Source organism: Astatotilapia calliptera, chromosome 5, assembly GCF_964374335.1.
Source record: "Astatotilapia calliptera chromosome 5, fAstCal68.1, whole genome shotgun sequence".
In the NCBI taxonomy this organism is placed as follows: domain Eukaryota; kingdom Metazoa; phylum Chordata; class Actinopteri; order Cichliformes; family Cichlidae; genus Astatotilapia; species Astatotilapia calliptera.
In genome coordinates this window covers 34529718-34546503 of record NC_137426.1, presented here as the reverse complement: position 1 = coordinate 34546503, position 16786 = coordinate 34529718, and the positions used below count along the sequence as shown (strand labels likewise).

Sequence of the window (16786 nt, the reverse complement as noted above, 5' to 3'; positions counted from 1 at the left end):
CAGTAACTGCAGGTTGTTCTGATGGCCCAGGTTAATCTTGACCTCTTATCAGTGTGTCCGTCACCCCCACTTCCACCTCCTTCCCCGCACATCTGCTGGCTACGGTGCATCCTGTTAAAACAGCATAGCTTCCCCTCTAACAACACATGGTAGTCAGAATTTATTGAGCGGCAGCCAATCAGCGCGTTCCTTTTTGGGCGAGCCTCCGCGGCGCTGGTCCAATCAAAGGCGCGGAAAGGGACCCGTGCCTCCGAGTTGTGCAGCGATGCCGTCACGTGACGCTGGGAAAAGAAATGCCAACATGGACCCGTGGCAAAGACGGGACGCGAGTGCGCGACGACAATAACACGACGGAGACGAGAAATAAAGGCGAAACACGGAGAGTCGTGGACTGCGCCACCTCCGCGAACACTCTCCCCGCTCTGAAGCACGGTAGGTCGAAGCAGCCGCCGGGATCGCGCCGCTCGACTCCTCCGGAAAGACCGAGGAGTATAAATAGAGCAGTTTTTATGACCCAGGCGAACTTGAGGCTCGTGGATGTCTGAGTGGGCACAGTTGTACTGCCATGCTGTCGGAGGAGCGCTCGCTCGTTTCTCAGGCAGTCGCGCCGTGGATTTTCCATCTTTTCTCTCTCGGTGATCCGACGCTCGCGCTCTCTGGCGTGTTTGTGGGCGCGTCTGTGCGGCCCTTGTTTACCCTGCGCAAGCGGCCGTGCTCTGCGCGAGCAGCGAGGCCCTGCTGCCACATGTGCCCTCTGACAGCACCCACAAACAGCCTTTACATAAGCACACGAGGTTATTGTGATCAGGACGCTGGCTTTAAACATAAGGGCTGCGGACATGTGAGGGGATGTAAACGCACTCCCGGGGACCCTCCATCGGATTAAATCTGAGTCCCGATGCGTTTTGGGGTCCCAGCACTTGTTGCATAACTCTAGACAGGGTTGCTGTTTCTTACACTGTTTAGCGTTCACATCAGGCTTTTTCTGTGTTTCAGCACCAACACTGCGATGGACGTGAGAGGTCAAATGCACTGCAGCTTAGGAAATGACTTTAAAAAATAAAAGCTGCAAAAGCACACAAAATAAAAGCCAGCCTGTGGTTACAGGGCACCTGTGGTGTAGCGTTAAAGAAGAGGCCTCAGTCCATGTGAACCCTGGTTTGACAGCAGACACACTGCCAGAATTCTTTCATAGGGGTCGCCATAAAAATATTGGGGTGGCACACCAAAAATATGATTTCCAATTTTATTATGCTGTTGTCAAACATAGGTTACTTGAAAAATATGGGGAAAAAAGAGAAGAATTCTATGCCTAGTTAGAAAATAGGTACATATGAAAATCAAATAAGAGGGTGGCGTCCTCTCTCTTGTGCTCACGTTTATTAGAATTACCAACATAGGACAGTCTTGTAATGGGAAGCCACTACCAGCAAAATTTGAGGGGGTGGCCAGTGCCCCCCCAGCACCCCCATTGGTGGCACCCCTGGTAGCCCGCCCTTTTGCTTCTAGCTGTTGGATCTCCAGACATGTGCATCTCCAAGGCGACAGAGTGGAGCCACAGGTTTATTGTGGTTTATTATTGGCATGCTTGTAAACAAATAAATATAACTAAAATGCAACATGTAGCCTTACATGGATTATTCTAAGCAGTATAAACAGACATGTTTGTTAGTCACTAAAATAACTGGGCAGGAAATAGCCCGGTGACAATAAAAATGTTTTAGTTGTATCATAAGCTGCTGTGGTTAGATGAGTTATCCTCACACAGGAACAGGATTTCCAGTGTGTGGCATTCATTGAGTAAATAAAACGCTTTTATGAGCAATCAACTGTCTGAAAATTTGGTATTGATAGTTAGTAATACTGTAAATGTACAGCAGCGCCTCTATTTAAAGGGCCGCCTCAACCCAAATGACTAACACCCCCCACCCCCACCCCTCACCCCCTGGGGTTCCCACGTTCTCACTCGAGTGGATAGTTGAAAGGTGGTAACCTTGCTGAAGTACAATGACAGTCAGATTTGTTGTGCCCTGATGCTGTAGCAGCGTGCTGCACGGGCCCTTTGTCAGAGTCCACGTTTAGTACCTGACTTGTTTAACGTTATATTAGAGCTCAAAGTATTTATTTATCCAAGTGAGGACCAGAGACTTACACTAACTGGGAGTAGACTCTGCATTGCACCACCAAGGAATTCTCACACTCCTGCTCATACATTCTTACTTTTCTCTTCACAGAAGCAGGAAATAAACTGCCCAGAAAGTATGCATGTACCAGCGGGAGAGCACCCAATCATGTTTAACCTTGTTTGCGTGCAGCAGCAAATCATTCAGCTCATCCCCAGGACATTTGTTATGAAATATCACCACAGAGATTTTTCAAGACTCTTATATGTCTAAAAACTGCTAATAAGATAGATCGGTAAACTCCAACAGTGTATTGGTTCGGGGGGGGCTTAGACCCAGCTGTCCGCAGGGGTCCTAATATGCTGCTATGCATGAAAAGTTTTGCAACAGTGTGACTGAGAGGATGCCATGCACTCATCTGCCAAAACTTGTTATATGTATGGACATCCAGTATTAAAAGAGAAATTTTAAATGATGCCATTACCCCAACTACCCTGCATATGTTTTTCTAGATATTATCGATATTGGACCACCGGGTACGTTTATACAGATATGTGTGTGATTCAGCGCATCATTAGAGTATTTGCTCATTTCTTTTTCTGTGTTCCAGTATTAGTTTTAACCCTCTGACATAATCAGAGTTTACAATATAACTTTGACTTGAATATTAAGGAGAAAAACTGAAGGAGAAAAATGTTTTTTGTTGCCAAATGCATCGACTATATTTATTTTGAAGTCAATAATCGAGTCATTGAGGTCCTCAGGCCCTCCTGCCTTTTTACTTTCTGCTGGGTAATAAAATCTGGTCTCACTGCTGCCTTTGCAGGTCTTTGTGTCTCCTCTTCTGGATCGAGTTTCCTCTACATCCCCTACATCTGCAGCGTTCGGACAGGATCAATGGTGTCTCTCAGCAGCAGAATGCTGAGTTTGGAAAATGACCTGTTCAGGGACAGCAGCAGCCTCTTCTCCCTTGACCTCGGGGACGGAGACCGCAGCCAGGGGGGCAGTTCGGCCTCCTGCAACAGCCCAGAAGCCAGGGAAGTGGAGGTTCTGCACAGCTCCAGCCCAGGAGAGGATGAGGAAGATGAAGAAGAGGAGGAGGAGGAGGATGGAGAAAAGCGTCTCCATATTTTCTTGGGAGAATTGGGAGAAGGGGAAGCTGCCAGTCAGGAGCCTAAGCTGCCTGAATTCTCGTTCCACCCCTGTTCCCCGTTTTCCCCAACCTTGGAGGACATCGAAGAGTTTTTGAGGGAAAAGATGGAAATAGTCAAAGATGGGATGGTTGTTCCAAAGGAGGAGGCCTCCCCTCAACCATGCAGCTCCGCTGACCCTCCACCTGCCTCGGCTCTCCCGGTTGCTTCCTCAGAGACTATCAATGATCCAAAGACTGATGCCTCCCAATGCACGTCTAGCTCAGATGCCACTCAAGGCGGGAAAAATAGCCCCATTCCAGCTGACCCTTCTTCTTGTGCCCAAGTTAACCCCTCACCACCCACCTTGTCCCCACCGGTGCTCCTGGGTGCTCCTTTGGTGCTCCAACTCCAGCCTCTTCCGTTGGCCCAGGCCCAGAATCCAGCAGGCTCTCCTGCAGGGGCCCAAAGTGGGATTTTGCTCACCCATGTGGTCATGGGGCTTCAAGGTGCTACAGGACAAAATGTAACCCTGCTGGCTCCCCAGGTGCCCTCCACCCACACCACTCTGTTATCACTAAACAGTGGTGATAACAAGCCAACTGACCAGAAGTATGTAAAGATCGCCCCTCTGCCAATCACTATGAGGACTCTGGAGATCACAGGCTTGACTGGGGTCGGGGGCCATGGAGGCGGTGTGCTAAAAGCAATGGCTCCTCGGATGACGAGGGTGCCACCTACTGAAAGGGTCCACAAGTGCTCCCACCCAGGCTGTGGGAAGATGTACACCAAAAGCAGCCACCTGAAAGCTCACTTCCGCCGTCACACAGGAGAGAAACCCTACACGTGTAGCTGGCCCGAGTGTGGGTGGAGGTATGGAACATGATGCAGACTGTAGCAGGTTTAACAGTTAAGATGAGGTTTTAGGGGTTTTTCCCCATGATTGATTGTTGGCACTGATTAAGCAGATGGCCTGATCCAGCAAGACTAGTTAGAGCAACAGACCTTGCACAAACACGCCACGGTACGTTTATTACAATATGAGGAAACGGAAGAAGAATAAACAATTTCAGCTGCTCCTTTATTCACAAGGGTTTGTTATGCATTCACAGAATACTTTCATAGCAACAAAGAATTTCAGTTTCCATCTCGGTTATACTTTACGAGTTTAACAAAGCATCTTCCTGGTTAACAGCCCATTAAGCTTTGTGTCTAGTGTTTTTTTCCCTTTGGCTCCAAAGGTTTGATGGTAATCAGCAGTCAAATGTCAAAGCTATTTTGTCAATTGACAATATTATGCACATAAATTAGCATAACTTTATATGAATACCTTCATGTAAAAACAGTTTACTTAAAAGATGTGTGAAGCTTCCAGTTCTGGGAAGTGAAGCCAGTATAGAGGTGGCTAAAACCTGCATTCCTTCTAACAGTCAGTAGGGGGCAGCACCTCTGGCTGCAAAATGAAGTCCGATTATATCGAAGCCCACAGTAAAATGACTCTTGATCTGTGGCCTTAGTAAATGTTTAGCTCATGAGTTTATGAGATTCAAGTATTCTTCAAAACAGCATGATGTTAGATTCTTTATATTATGTTCATCTTGACGTCTTGACGAAAAAATCTAAAAGGCTAGCAAAGACCTGCATGTAGTTTAGTAAAAATATAACAAATTTATTATGAACAATGAAACTATTTGAAATTTGGAATGCATCAAAATAATATGAATAACATAAATAATCAAATAGATATTGAGGATTTAATACCCAGCAGGTTGCTTCAGAAAGTGTCTCATGATATGATTATGCTCACCCAGCCTTCGGGATCTTATCTTCATGCTGATGTCGCCTGCTCTGCTGCACTTTTAAGCAGTTTTACACTGGCTTATTTTGTCGAAGATAAAAACCGTTAACAAATATAGAACATCAACAAAATAGATGAACGTACCAAATGTGCATGAAACGTCAACAAGCATGCGCATGGTGAACGCAGGTGTAAGGTCACCATTCGGCGTTCAGTTAACTGTAAGATAGGGATCATACATACATTATTATGATATTGTGTGTTTTAGGGCGGGGCAAAGGTGGTTGAAAAGTACCTGTGAGGTGAGCTGAGATGTGATGGTGATCACCGATGAGACTGAGATGGTAGTTATTAAACATGAAACGTTGGTCTCCCCGGGTGGTCTCACTGATATGAAGAGAGAGGGGTGTTTGAGCCTGTGCTACAGTGTCTGCACAAGGCCTTCCTCAGCTGCTGAAGTGGTGCCTTAAATGATTGTTGAGGTAAAAAAATCTGATTTTTCCAGGGCTGTTAACACACTGGAGTGCTTCATATTAATAAAGAATCATTTGTAACTGAGCGTGCGGAAACTGTTTCATATGATCATTTTCTCATTTTTATCTGCTAAATATTGATTTCAGCCTCTCAGTCTCCTGTTACCCATTGCCAGCTTATTCAGTCTTAATAAGGAACGGTGATTACGTTTGTGTCATTAAAGACTTTTAATGCCTTTTAGCTTTGAGGATTGATGTCAGGGACTTCCAAAGGGACTGAGACTTGTTTTAACTCCTTATCTAAGTTTGAAGCTCAGTGAAGATAATAGTCACTTCTTAGCTGTTCTACTCTCTCTGTTACAGGACTAAATGACAGACTGTGAGCAATTACAAGATAAATCCTTCTCTTTATGCCACAGTTCCCACTTTTATTCTGTGAATGCTAAACATGACCTGCAGGTTTTTTTTTTTTAAAAAACTTACAAAAGCACAAAAACATTTGACCAATCAGCACGCTCGGCCCCAGAAGTTCCTGAACCTTTACTGTACCTCCCACACAGGAGATCTGCTGGCAGAAGTTCTACAAATATTTCATCTTTAACTGCAAAACATGAGAATGGATTTGATTCATATAATAAATCCAATATTAATTTGTGTAATCTTATCCATCATTGGGAGGAAGGGATTTGGTATGTCCCGATTAATGGATATGTTAGCTGGTGTGTCTCTAAACCTCCTTCAAGCTGTGGATAACACCGACCCTCTGTTCTTGTGTCTCCAGGTTCTCCCGCTCCGACGAACTGTCTCGTCACCGCCGCTCTCACTCGGGCGTCAAGCCTTACGAGTGCTCACTGTGTGAGAAGAAGTTTGCCCGCAGCGACCACCTCTCCAAACACACAAAGGTCCACCGCAGCTCCAGGCCCAGCAGGATTATCAGAGCCACCGTGTGATACCCTCAGCTGACCTGACCCCTGCCCAGCATCCACCCACCCACACCTGCCGTGCCTCCCTTGCCCAGCTTCGATTTGGGCAGCGCGGTGAGGGTCCGGGCCTCCTCAGGACTTTTGGTGCTTTACGAGCTGGACTTTCAGAAGAATCTCGGGAGTTGGCTGCCGTTTCACTTCAAAGTTTCTGTCCCGTCTCTTCCTCCCCTCTGTTTTACCTTCAGTGCTCCTTGTGAGCTGCTCATATTGTACCGAGCTAGCAGCCACCTCAGGAAAAAGTCAGCTCAAAGTGGATTTCCTGGCCTTTGCGCACTCATGCGTGGCAGAATGCAGAGCAGCAGACATTCTTATAAGGGATCCTCTTGTAACCACTGCGTGCCCCACTGCTCCAGTTACCAAGCTGCCAGGTGCTGTGGGAAGTAGAGTGCTAACCAGTAATGGGAGCATCTGTAATTATAGAATCTTTTTTTTTCTACTTTTGCAATCGATTTGCTTCCTCAAAGGTAAACTTCAGGGTTCAAATGGTTCAGATGAAGCTTCCGTTGTTGCACTTATGTGTTCTAATCGTTAACGCGATACGCGCGAGAGTTCGGAAACCCGCTCCCAATTTCTGAATTCTTCTGAAAGTACTTTCAGAGGGATGCCGAGGCTCCTCACAGCAGAGATAGTTTAGTCGTATTGAACTGCTGGTGTCCCTGATAATTTGGCCAAGTTGAGCAAAACTCACTGTTTTCTGGACCACACCTCTGGCCTTGATCGCATTCATCCAGTCGTGATCCAAAATGCTTTGGACCTGTATGCCTTTTCTCAGTCCCAGTATGTCCTAATCTCTTTATCGATGCCTTTGTCCATTTCACAAAACCTCTGTTGAGCCTGCTGTTATCATATGACTGCTCTTATTTAACTGTGACTCTGAACACGGGGTTGCCAAACCTGAAATCCCTGTTCTGGCCCTCTGTGGGAGGATGAAAATGACACCTTCGTTTATACGGTTTATAAGCTCTTTGTTCTCTGGAAATCATTGTGCAGCCCATTGATGTGGCTTAAAAAAAATACACGTGCACACACACACACACACACACACACACACACACACACACACACACACACACACACACACACACACACAAAGTAGTTATGGGCCTATAAGGTGCAACAGTGATGTGAAACTTTGCTCTTTTTTTAAATTTACAGTAGCACTTACTGTAAACGTTTATTTTTTTGGTTATAGCAGCAAGAAAAGCTAATAGTATGAATAGCTGGAAAGGCAGCTAACATCTATCCAATCATTTGTATTAGCATATTCAATATAATGTGTACTGAATATTAAGGACACAGATGACGTGTACAGCTTGTAGCCTTTATATAGATGTTTGTTTGTTTTGAAATCCAAGGATTTTCAATCAGCGCATTAAGCTATTCAGTGGTGTTCCTGGAGAGGTTTTCAGTCTGTTATGTGAGTTTGATTGTAGCGCGATCAGTCTGTGGAATGTCGGACTGATTATGCTCTGGGATTTGGAGTCCCGCTCTACCCGTTCACATAAACCATTAAGCTGAGTCTGCTGGTCTCAAGTGCACTTGTGCTAGTGAAAAGTGAGAAACAGTCAGAAAACACTCCTGCTCTTATGGCAGTTCCATAAAATGCACTGGAACAGCAAAATGCGAAAAAAAAATAGTGAAGCAATTTTTGTAAGGAAGGTTCAACTGCCCGTGGCGGTCGGTATTACCGTGTGTTATTAGATCTCAACATTGTGGTGCTTGTTAACCTACCGGTGCTTCACAAAATAGGCTGTAATTACAAGCGTAACACCTCACATAGCTGGATTATCTCTGTTGAACAGGCACTTATAACTACCGGCAGTCTTAACTTTAGCTGGAGCAACACTGGTGCTTATGGATAAGCGCAAAAATAGAGCACTTATTTACACAGCAATCGTTCTTATATCTGTGATTCTTAGCATTCTGGAAACCCTAGGTTTCATTCTTTCCAAGCAGCCATGCTCTGTAGCGTAGAAACAGACGGGCAGACGTGTTTATCTGTCTGAACCAGTGCTGTCTTTGTGTCTGAGCCTCCCCAGGCTGCTTCTACTGACCTACATCCAGACCTGTATTCCCTAATCATCATCATCCAATTCTCTCTCTCTCTGTGATGCCTGAGCACAGGCGATATTTTCTTTTTGTTTTGTTTTTGTTTGTTTGTTTTTTTTGAATACCAGAAATGCTATTTTCCTATTTGCAGAAATAAAATTAAAAAAAAGAAAAACACTAATCCTTTTGCTATGTTGTTATTCTAGTAATGCTTGTTAGGCAGACATACAGTTGTGGTCAAAAGTTTACATACACTTGTAAAGAATATAATATAATGGCTCTACCGAGTGTCCCGTTATTTCTAAAACTCTGATTTTTCTCTGATAGAGTGATTGGAACAGATACTTCTTTGTCACAAAAAACATTCATGAAGTTTGGTTCTTTAATGACTTTATTATGGGTTAACAGAAAAAAGTGATCACATTTACTGGGTCAAAAATATACATACAGCAACATGAATTAGCAATTTTGGTGACTTACAAAGTTGTCAGTGAACTGAGCTTCATAGCATGGCCTCTTAACTTCTTGTGAGTGATTATGAGTGACTACAGCTGCTGACTTCTCTTAGACAGGTTAAATAGGGCTCATTGGATACAAACGCCCACAAATGCTACAATGGGAAAGTCAAAGGAGCTCAGCATGGATCTGAAAAAGCAAATTATTAACTTGAACAAGTCAGGAAAGTCACTTGGGGCCATTTCAAAGCAGCTGCATGTCCCAAGAGCAATAGTGCAAACAATTGTTTGTAAGTATAAAGTGCATGGCACTGTTTCGTCACTGCCAAGATCAGGAAGAAAACAAGCTATCACCTGCTGCTGAGAGAAAATTGGTCAGGAGGATGAAGAGTCAACCAAGAATCACCAAAAAGCAGATCTGCCAAGAATTAGAAGCTGCTGGAACACAGGTGTCATTGTCCACAGTCATACGTGTTTTGCATCTCCATGGACTGAGAGGCTGCCGTGCAAGAAGGAAGCCCTAGCTCCAAAAGCAGCACCTTAAGGTTCGACTGAAGTTTGCTGCTGATCACATGGACAAAGATAAGACCTTCTGGAGAAAAGTTCTGTGGTCAGACGAAACAAAAATCGAGCTTTTTGGCCACAATGCCCAGCGATATGTTTGGAGGAGAAAAGGTGAGGCCTTTGACCCCAAGAACACCATGCCTACAATCAAGCATGGTGGTGGGAGTATTATGCTGTGGGGCTGTTTTGCTGCCAATGGAACTGGTGATTTACAGAGAGTAAATGGGACAATGAAGAAGGAGGATTACCTTCACATTCTTCAACATAACCTAAAATCATCAGCACGAAGGTTGGGTCTTGGGCACAGTTGGGTGTTCCAACAGGACAATGATCCCAAACACACATCAAAAGTGGTAAAGGAATGGCTAAATCAGGCTAGAATAAGGGTTTTAGAATGGCCTTCCCAAAGTCCTGACTTAAACCCCATTGAAAACATGTGGACAATGCTGTTCTTCAGCATTGTCCACATGTTTTCAAGTCCATGTCAGAAAGCTATCAAATTTAACTGAACTGCACCAATTCTGTGAAGAGGAGTGGTCAAAGATTCAATCAGAAGCTTGTGGATGGCTACCAAAAGCGCCTAATTGAAGTGAAAATGGCTAAGGGACATGTAACCAAATATTAGCACTGCTGTATGTATATTTTTGACCCAGCAGATGTGATCACTTTTTTCTGTTAACCCATAATAAAGTCATAAAAGAACCAAACTTCATGAATGTTTTCTGTGACAAAGAAGTATCTGTTCCAATCACTCTATCAGAGAAAAATCAGAGTTTTAGAAATAACGGGACACTCGGTAGAGCCATTATATTATATTCTTTACAAGTGTATGTAAACTTTTGACCACAACTGTAGATCAACATTTGCTACGAGGTTTACAGTGACAATGTACCAGCATGTGAGAAAATAACAAGTATAGAAATGGTGTGAAAGTATTTTTATTCACACTCAGTCTTTTTATAACAAGCTTATAGTGTGAAATATCTGTGTACAGTGTACAGTACAGAAACCAGAAATCTTGAGTACTGTTCTTAGTGATAGTTTCGAATGCACTGTGGGAAACAAAGGTATCTTAAAAAAGCTAAGGGGCTATTTGGAGCTGTCTTCTTGGGGTTTTTGTTTTTGGGTCCCAGCTTACATGAATAGTCTGATATATCTATTTACTGGCACTAAATGAGACTTTTTATGTTCTTGTTGAAGACAAATAAGTAAATAGGAAACAAGTTTGACTTTAATTCACCATTTGGCCAGAATCACATGTCAAATTGAATGCTAATTTCCCTTTGTGTCCGGTGTCCATGCAAAGGTCTGTTATGAGTAGACTCCATTTGACTCGTCTAACATTCATTGATTCACATCAAAAGAAACAACAAGAAACACAGCAAAAAATTGTCAAGTCCAAGGAAACATTAGCATCGATATAAAAATACACATGCAGAAACAGTGATTGAAAAAGGATAGTAACAGATGCACAACATTCCCCAACAAATCTTGGAAGAAAGAAACATGAATCTTCAAATATCGACAGTTTTGCGGTACTGGCAGGCAAATTTACCAGCTTCTCTCCTTTCATTTCTCTGTAGTCACCTGCTCTCTGATAATACCAGAGATTGTCTCATAGAAGTGACACCAATCTGAATTTCCTGCAGTGCTAAATGACAGCAGGGATTACAGCACAGTAAATCTGGTTTTAAAAAAAAAGCAGCAGGCAGGTTTCAATCCTGTAATTACTTTCCAGTACTCTGAATCCTGCTGCATGCTGCACCACCTCTCACTTCGGTAATCTACAAAGCTAAGAGGAAGCTACAGCTCTCTACACATATCATGTTTTGGCTGTCAGTGTTTTCTAGCTGTGCTTGACTGCATGGGGAATGGGAGGGGAACACCTGGAAGGAACTGGGACCAGCTTCAAAGCAAAAAAACAGTTTCCTCCTTTCCTGCTCTGCTCTTGGACACTTTTGCTAATGTGGCCTGAATACGCAGTCATAAAAATGCTGATCGTCTGAGTCCTGTTTTGATTCCTAAACTGTAGGCAGGCATCTGGCAAGAACGTAGGGCTGAAGAGGAGGAGAGAAGCAAGGAGGGAGTTTCCTGTTAGAAATGAAATGTGCCCACAAGCTGTAATGTAATAAGAGTAGTCGACAACAGTCATGACCAGAGGTTACTGTAGGACAAAGCGCTGCGCTGCTCTTTAAAACAGAACAGTTTGGCCTTTAAAAAGCTATAGATTTATTATGATCAGTAAATGGGACCAGAACATGAAGCTGAAGAACACAGAAGAAGGCTTTCTGTTTATCTCAATAGATGCCTGCAGCAATTCTTTGTGACTGTTAACAAGAAACTTTGTTGAAGACTACTCCTTTTATTCCTTCTTACCTTCTTTCATTCATCACCCAGCCTAGGTGGAAACTAAATAGAATCCATGCTGGGATAAAAACACAGCTTAAGGAAAGATTAGTGTTTAACAACTGTGTAATTTAAGAGGATGTGTGAAAAATAGACAACACAAGTGAAAGTCAGTGATCTGAATACTACAAACAATATGCAGCTAACTAATCAAACCTAGATAATAAGGATAATTTCAACTGTGATATTAATAATACGTTTTGCAGATTCTGAAATCATACAGAGGCGTTACATACAGAGGACGTCATGCGCACGTCACTCAAGACCTGTCTGCCATGTTGGACGTAATCATCACTAATCCGTTGTTTACGTAGAAATTATCACTACTTTTCCCTCACAACGCCTACATGCTGCGGGGTTAGGTGCAGTAATCATCAAGGACAATCAAGGACAGAGGGAAAATCTTTTTCTAATCATGTTTTTTAGATAGAAGAATACGAGAAAAAAAATTAATGAATAAAGGCATCAGATAAATAGTATAACAGTATAACAATTATGGGTTAGTTGAATTTTTTAAATAACCAGTATCTGTTTCAAACAATATGTACCATTTAAAATTTTTATGTTGATATTTTCATTATTTCTTCTTCGTCTGCCTCCTCCAGCACAATTCTCGCCTTCTCATCTCCATTTCATCCTCTTCCTCCTAAACTAACGTTAGGGTTCTAACATAAGAAGTCTCATATGAACATAATTATTTAATCTTGATATTACTGCAATGAGTTATTGTCAGCAGATGTGACCCTCCCGTCTCTGGACAGGTAACAAGAGATGGCTAAGCGACAACGTAACAAGCTAACCATGCAAGCTAGTCATGCAAGCTAACATTAGCCTCTAGCATCCTAAAACTTAATTTCCCTCTGATTAACAGTTTGATTTCACTTTCACATCACAAGAGTTTATTTGCTAAGTACGAGTCTGCCAACGTCAAATCCATTTCAAAAAAAGTTTCAGTAACAGCCGTGAATACCGGTGAACAGGAGCTAACAGCAGAACACACTGATGGAAAATTATGGCTATCCATATGCCTTGCCGAGTTTTTCCAAATAACAAGCAAGATGCTTGTCAAGAAAATGTACTTCCTCCAAGATAGTATATGTTTACTATGTTTAGTAAACCATATTTCAGGATTATTACACATCCAAAATGGACCAAACGGCACCTTATTTTTATGAATCACACATCTGGTGCACATCCTCACATCTGGTGTGCATGATGGGCCATCACTGATGGCTGTGACTGGACACAAGCACAATAGCCCCGGCTAAAACGGGAACCCTTGTCACGTGGTAAGCGGTCATGTTTCTGCAAAAACCCTATAGCCTCCCAGTTTGGGTGATGAAATGTTCTTTACAGTGACACATTTCTCATCATTGTATCCCTTGAGCTCTGCAGCTTGTTTTAGTGTCTTTAAGCACATTGTTTTTTATTTTACAGCCTGCTTTTCAGCATTGCTGTTTTGATTCTCTAACAGCTCATATCTACTTACTTTTAGCAGCAGGCAGCTGCTCTGAACATATACAAATACTCACCAGCACCCCATCTAGGGGCTTGTGATTGGACTATTCCAACACAGTGGTGTGCAATTACTTTTATTACAGTGAGATAAACAGAGATGACAGACCACCTGACTGTGGCTCAGGTGGTAGAGCGGGTTGTCTGCCAAGTTCGGTGGTTCAATCCCTGGCTCCCCAAGTCTACATTTCAAAGTATCTTTGGACAAGATTCTGAACCATAAGTGCCCCCCCCTTCTCCCATGTATTCATTGAAATGTGACTGTTTGTGTGAACAGTATGTCTTTTGTCCTGAGCCTGGTTCTGCCAGAGGTTTCTTCCTGTTAAAAGGGAGATTTTCCTTCCCACTGTCGCCAGGTGAATTCTCATAGGGGTCATCTGATTATTGGGGTATTATTGCAGGGTTTTTACCTTACAATATAAAGCACCTTGAGGTAACTGTTCTTGTAATTTGTAAATATATAAATTAAACTGAATTAGATCAAAGTGCTTAAAAGCACGAAGGTGTGTGATTGGGTGAATGAAGCTTGTAGCAAAAAGTTCTGAGTGTTCAGTTGGGGTTAGAAAAGCACAAGACCATTTACCACAACTGTAGACCTTTGCCTTTTCCACTGCCCTCTAGTGACAAAAATATATTTAATAATAAAAGCTGGGTTTGCTTCAGTGCCAAATGTTAAAAGAATGTAAGGCTTCTGTGGAATTCAGCAGTCTTACTCCTGAAATCTAGATGTTCACACTGACTAATGTGACAGGGACCAAAAATAAAACACAAAACTCATTACAACTGATTTTGTCATGCCTTCAAAGCCCTTAGACTCTCACTGACAGACAAGCCTTTTTCTGGCATCCAGAAATATGAGGTTATTGAAATCCTACACAAGATATTAATTAGGGCAATTCATATAGAGCAGATTTCTACTTCAACTGCGAATGAGTCACTCATCCGCCAAGTCAATCCAGCTCCACCACTCTATAAATAATCACCCTCTGGTCTTCGACTGCTTTGCATTTATATCTGAATAATGCTGGTATTTGTTTTAGCTAAATGTGCCAGTCGGGTCTGATTCTGTACTCTCACTCTCCAGCCTGAGGTGTATACAACAGCTCAGACTTTTTTTTCGTGTAGTAACATAATGCTGTTTTGTTTTTTAAATTGTTATTAATTTATTTTTTTTAAATAATACATAACCTAACCTGTTTTTTCTCAGCTTTTTTAAATGCAGTTAGGCTACATTTAGCAGTATGTTTGCTTTCTGACAACATCAGATAATAACAGATGAATGTCCACAATAACAAGACTAGAATCTGCACAGGGCTCACTGATGCTACTGTGACTGTTAGCATACGCTGCCACTTGGTGGTTAATCTGACAACATGCAGCTTCTGGACGTGGAGGTTAGATTGTTTTTTGTTGCTAATGATGTTCTGTGTTGATGGAAAATCCAAAATGACGTTTAACATGGTTCTTTTTTACAAATTGCTTTTTGTATAATTTGTATACACACAAAATATATTTCAATTGTAATATTTTGACTCAATCAACTCTTTTTTTGGTACACCTTGCTAGAACTGGGCTGGATCTGCTTATACCTATAATTGGCTTAGTTCTTCATGGCACAGTTTCAATAAGAGGTTGAAAGTTTTCCTCAGAGATTTTGGTGCATAATAATCACACGTGTGCTATTGCTCACATGTGTGATTCTCACATGTCCTCACATCCCAAAGGGCTATTTGAGTACATTAAATTCAGTGTTATGTTCAAGAAACCAGTTTAAGATAATCTAAGGTTTGTGACATGATGTCTGCATCCACCCTGCAGCCACCAAAAGATTGATACACTGTGGTCATAAATGGATGGCCAGCAACAATACTCAGGTAGGCTGTGGTACTTAAATGATGCTCAGTTGGTACTAAGAGGCCCAGAGTGTGTCATGAAAATATCCTGCACATCATTACACCACCAGCTGCCTGAATTGTTGATACAAGGCTGGATGAATTGAGTACTTTATGTTGTGTCTGCCAAAATCAAGATTCTTTAGCCCTGGCTGCAATTTAATGTTGATTGAGAGTTCGTATGAATTACTGTCTCAGTTTCTAGATCTTAGCTGACAGGAGTGACAGTGGCCTGGTGTTCTTCACTGTGGCCTATCTTCTTCAAGATTGCAGATGTCGTGGGTTCAGAGATGTTTTGCATATCTTGGTTGTAATGAGGATTTATTTCACTTCCTGTCGGCTGAAAATAAGCCATTCTCTTCTGACCTCAATGGATAATTTCTCTTTTTCAGACCACTCTTAAAGAGATGGCTGGAGTAGATCAGCAGGACTTATGTTCAGACTGCCATGGATATTTATTTGAGTGTTAAAAACAGGAAAAACTGCCCACAGCAGCAACGTTTTGTGCTTCTTTTTTTTAATCTTTTCTATTATATAATCTATTTTTCAACTTCCTCTTCTTGGTAAATTCTGCTGTCACTTCCTTTGCTGCTCATGTCCACTTTTCAGCTGATCAGCATTCTTTCTGTTGCCTAACATCATATGCATGTGGCTCAGTTGAAGGCCCGCACACATGGACTGTGAATAGCCAGTCCATGTGTCAAATACATGCAGTGCTGCGAAAAAGTATTTGCCCCCTCGTACCAGGGTGAACAGCCTCTAGCGGGGTCGACTTCCCGTTGCCTCTGGTCCTCTGGGACTCTTTGGCATTGGGCACCCCATCTAGGGCCTCCCTCCTTCTGCTGTTGTCCTGGTTCCTGTTTGCATCTCTGTATATATAACGACACACACTCTCTCTCTCTCTCTCTCTGAAGATTTCATAGACCACGGAATATAGGCCATTAAAATTTCCCAACACCAGTGTCTGGATGTCACTGTAAAGTTCTTCCTCCCCACTGTTGCCAAGTACTCGCTCTCTCTTATATTGTAGTCTTTAATTGAAATTCCATTTGAATAAAGAGACCATTTAAATGGTACACTTTATTACGCAATATGTGTTAAACAGATGATAAAGTACCCACTCCACAAATAAGAATTTATTTGTTTTTTTAAAACAGTCCCACAAACATAAATCAGAGACACATTGTAACTATTCTGAGAGTTTTCATTTTGAATTTGAATGCAATTACAGTTGTGACAGACTCAAGCAGATTATTCCAGTGGCACAGGGTTTTTAAATCTTTGAAGTTATTCTCAGCTTGTGAAATAAATAATATTTTTATATAGATTTTAGTGAAAAGTCCTTAACTTATATCTTTGTAAAATAGCTTGAAATTAAGATTAGAGCCTCAAATAGCT

The 16786-nt window shown here is 42.3% G+C and overlaps 1 protein-coding gene across 1 annotated transcript; it reads left to right on the top strand.

The window, feature by feature from the left end:
- The first annotated feature begins 203 nt into the window (after positions 1-203).
- On the top strand, positions 204-6624 carry LOC113023003 (uncharacterized). The gene is made up of 3 exons (XM_026169024.2): positions 204-432; positions 2950-4126; positions 6306-6624. Exons 1-3 carry the CDS (start codon positions 294-296, stop codon positions 6472-6474), a joined length of 1485 nt encoding a protein of 494 aa, XP_026024809.2. The 5' UTR covers positions 204-293; the 3' UTR covers positions 6475-6624.
- Positions 6625-16786: the final 10162 nt, after the last annotated feature.

Coding starts and splice junctions, on each gene's coding strand:
- LOC113023003 (XM_026169024.2), top strand. CDS start 294: ATGCCAACATGGACCCGTGGCAAAGACGGGACGCGAGTGCGCGACGAC. Junction 433..2,949: donor TCTCCCCGCTCTGAAGCACG/GTAGGTCGAAGC, acceptor CTGCCTTTGCAG/GTCTTTGTGTCTCCTCTTCT. Junction 4,127..6,305: donor TGGCCCGAGTGTGGGTGGAG/GTATGGAACATG, acceptor TTGTGTCTCCAG/GTTCTCCCGCTCCGACGAAC.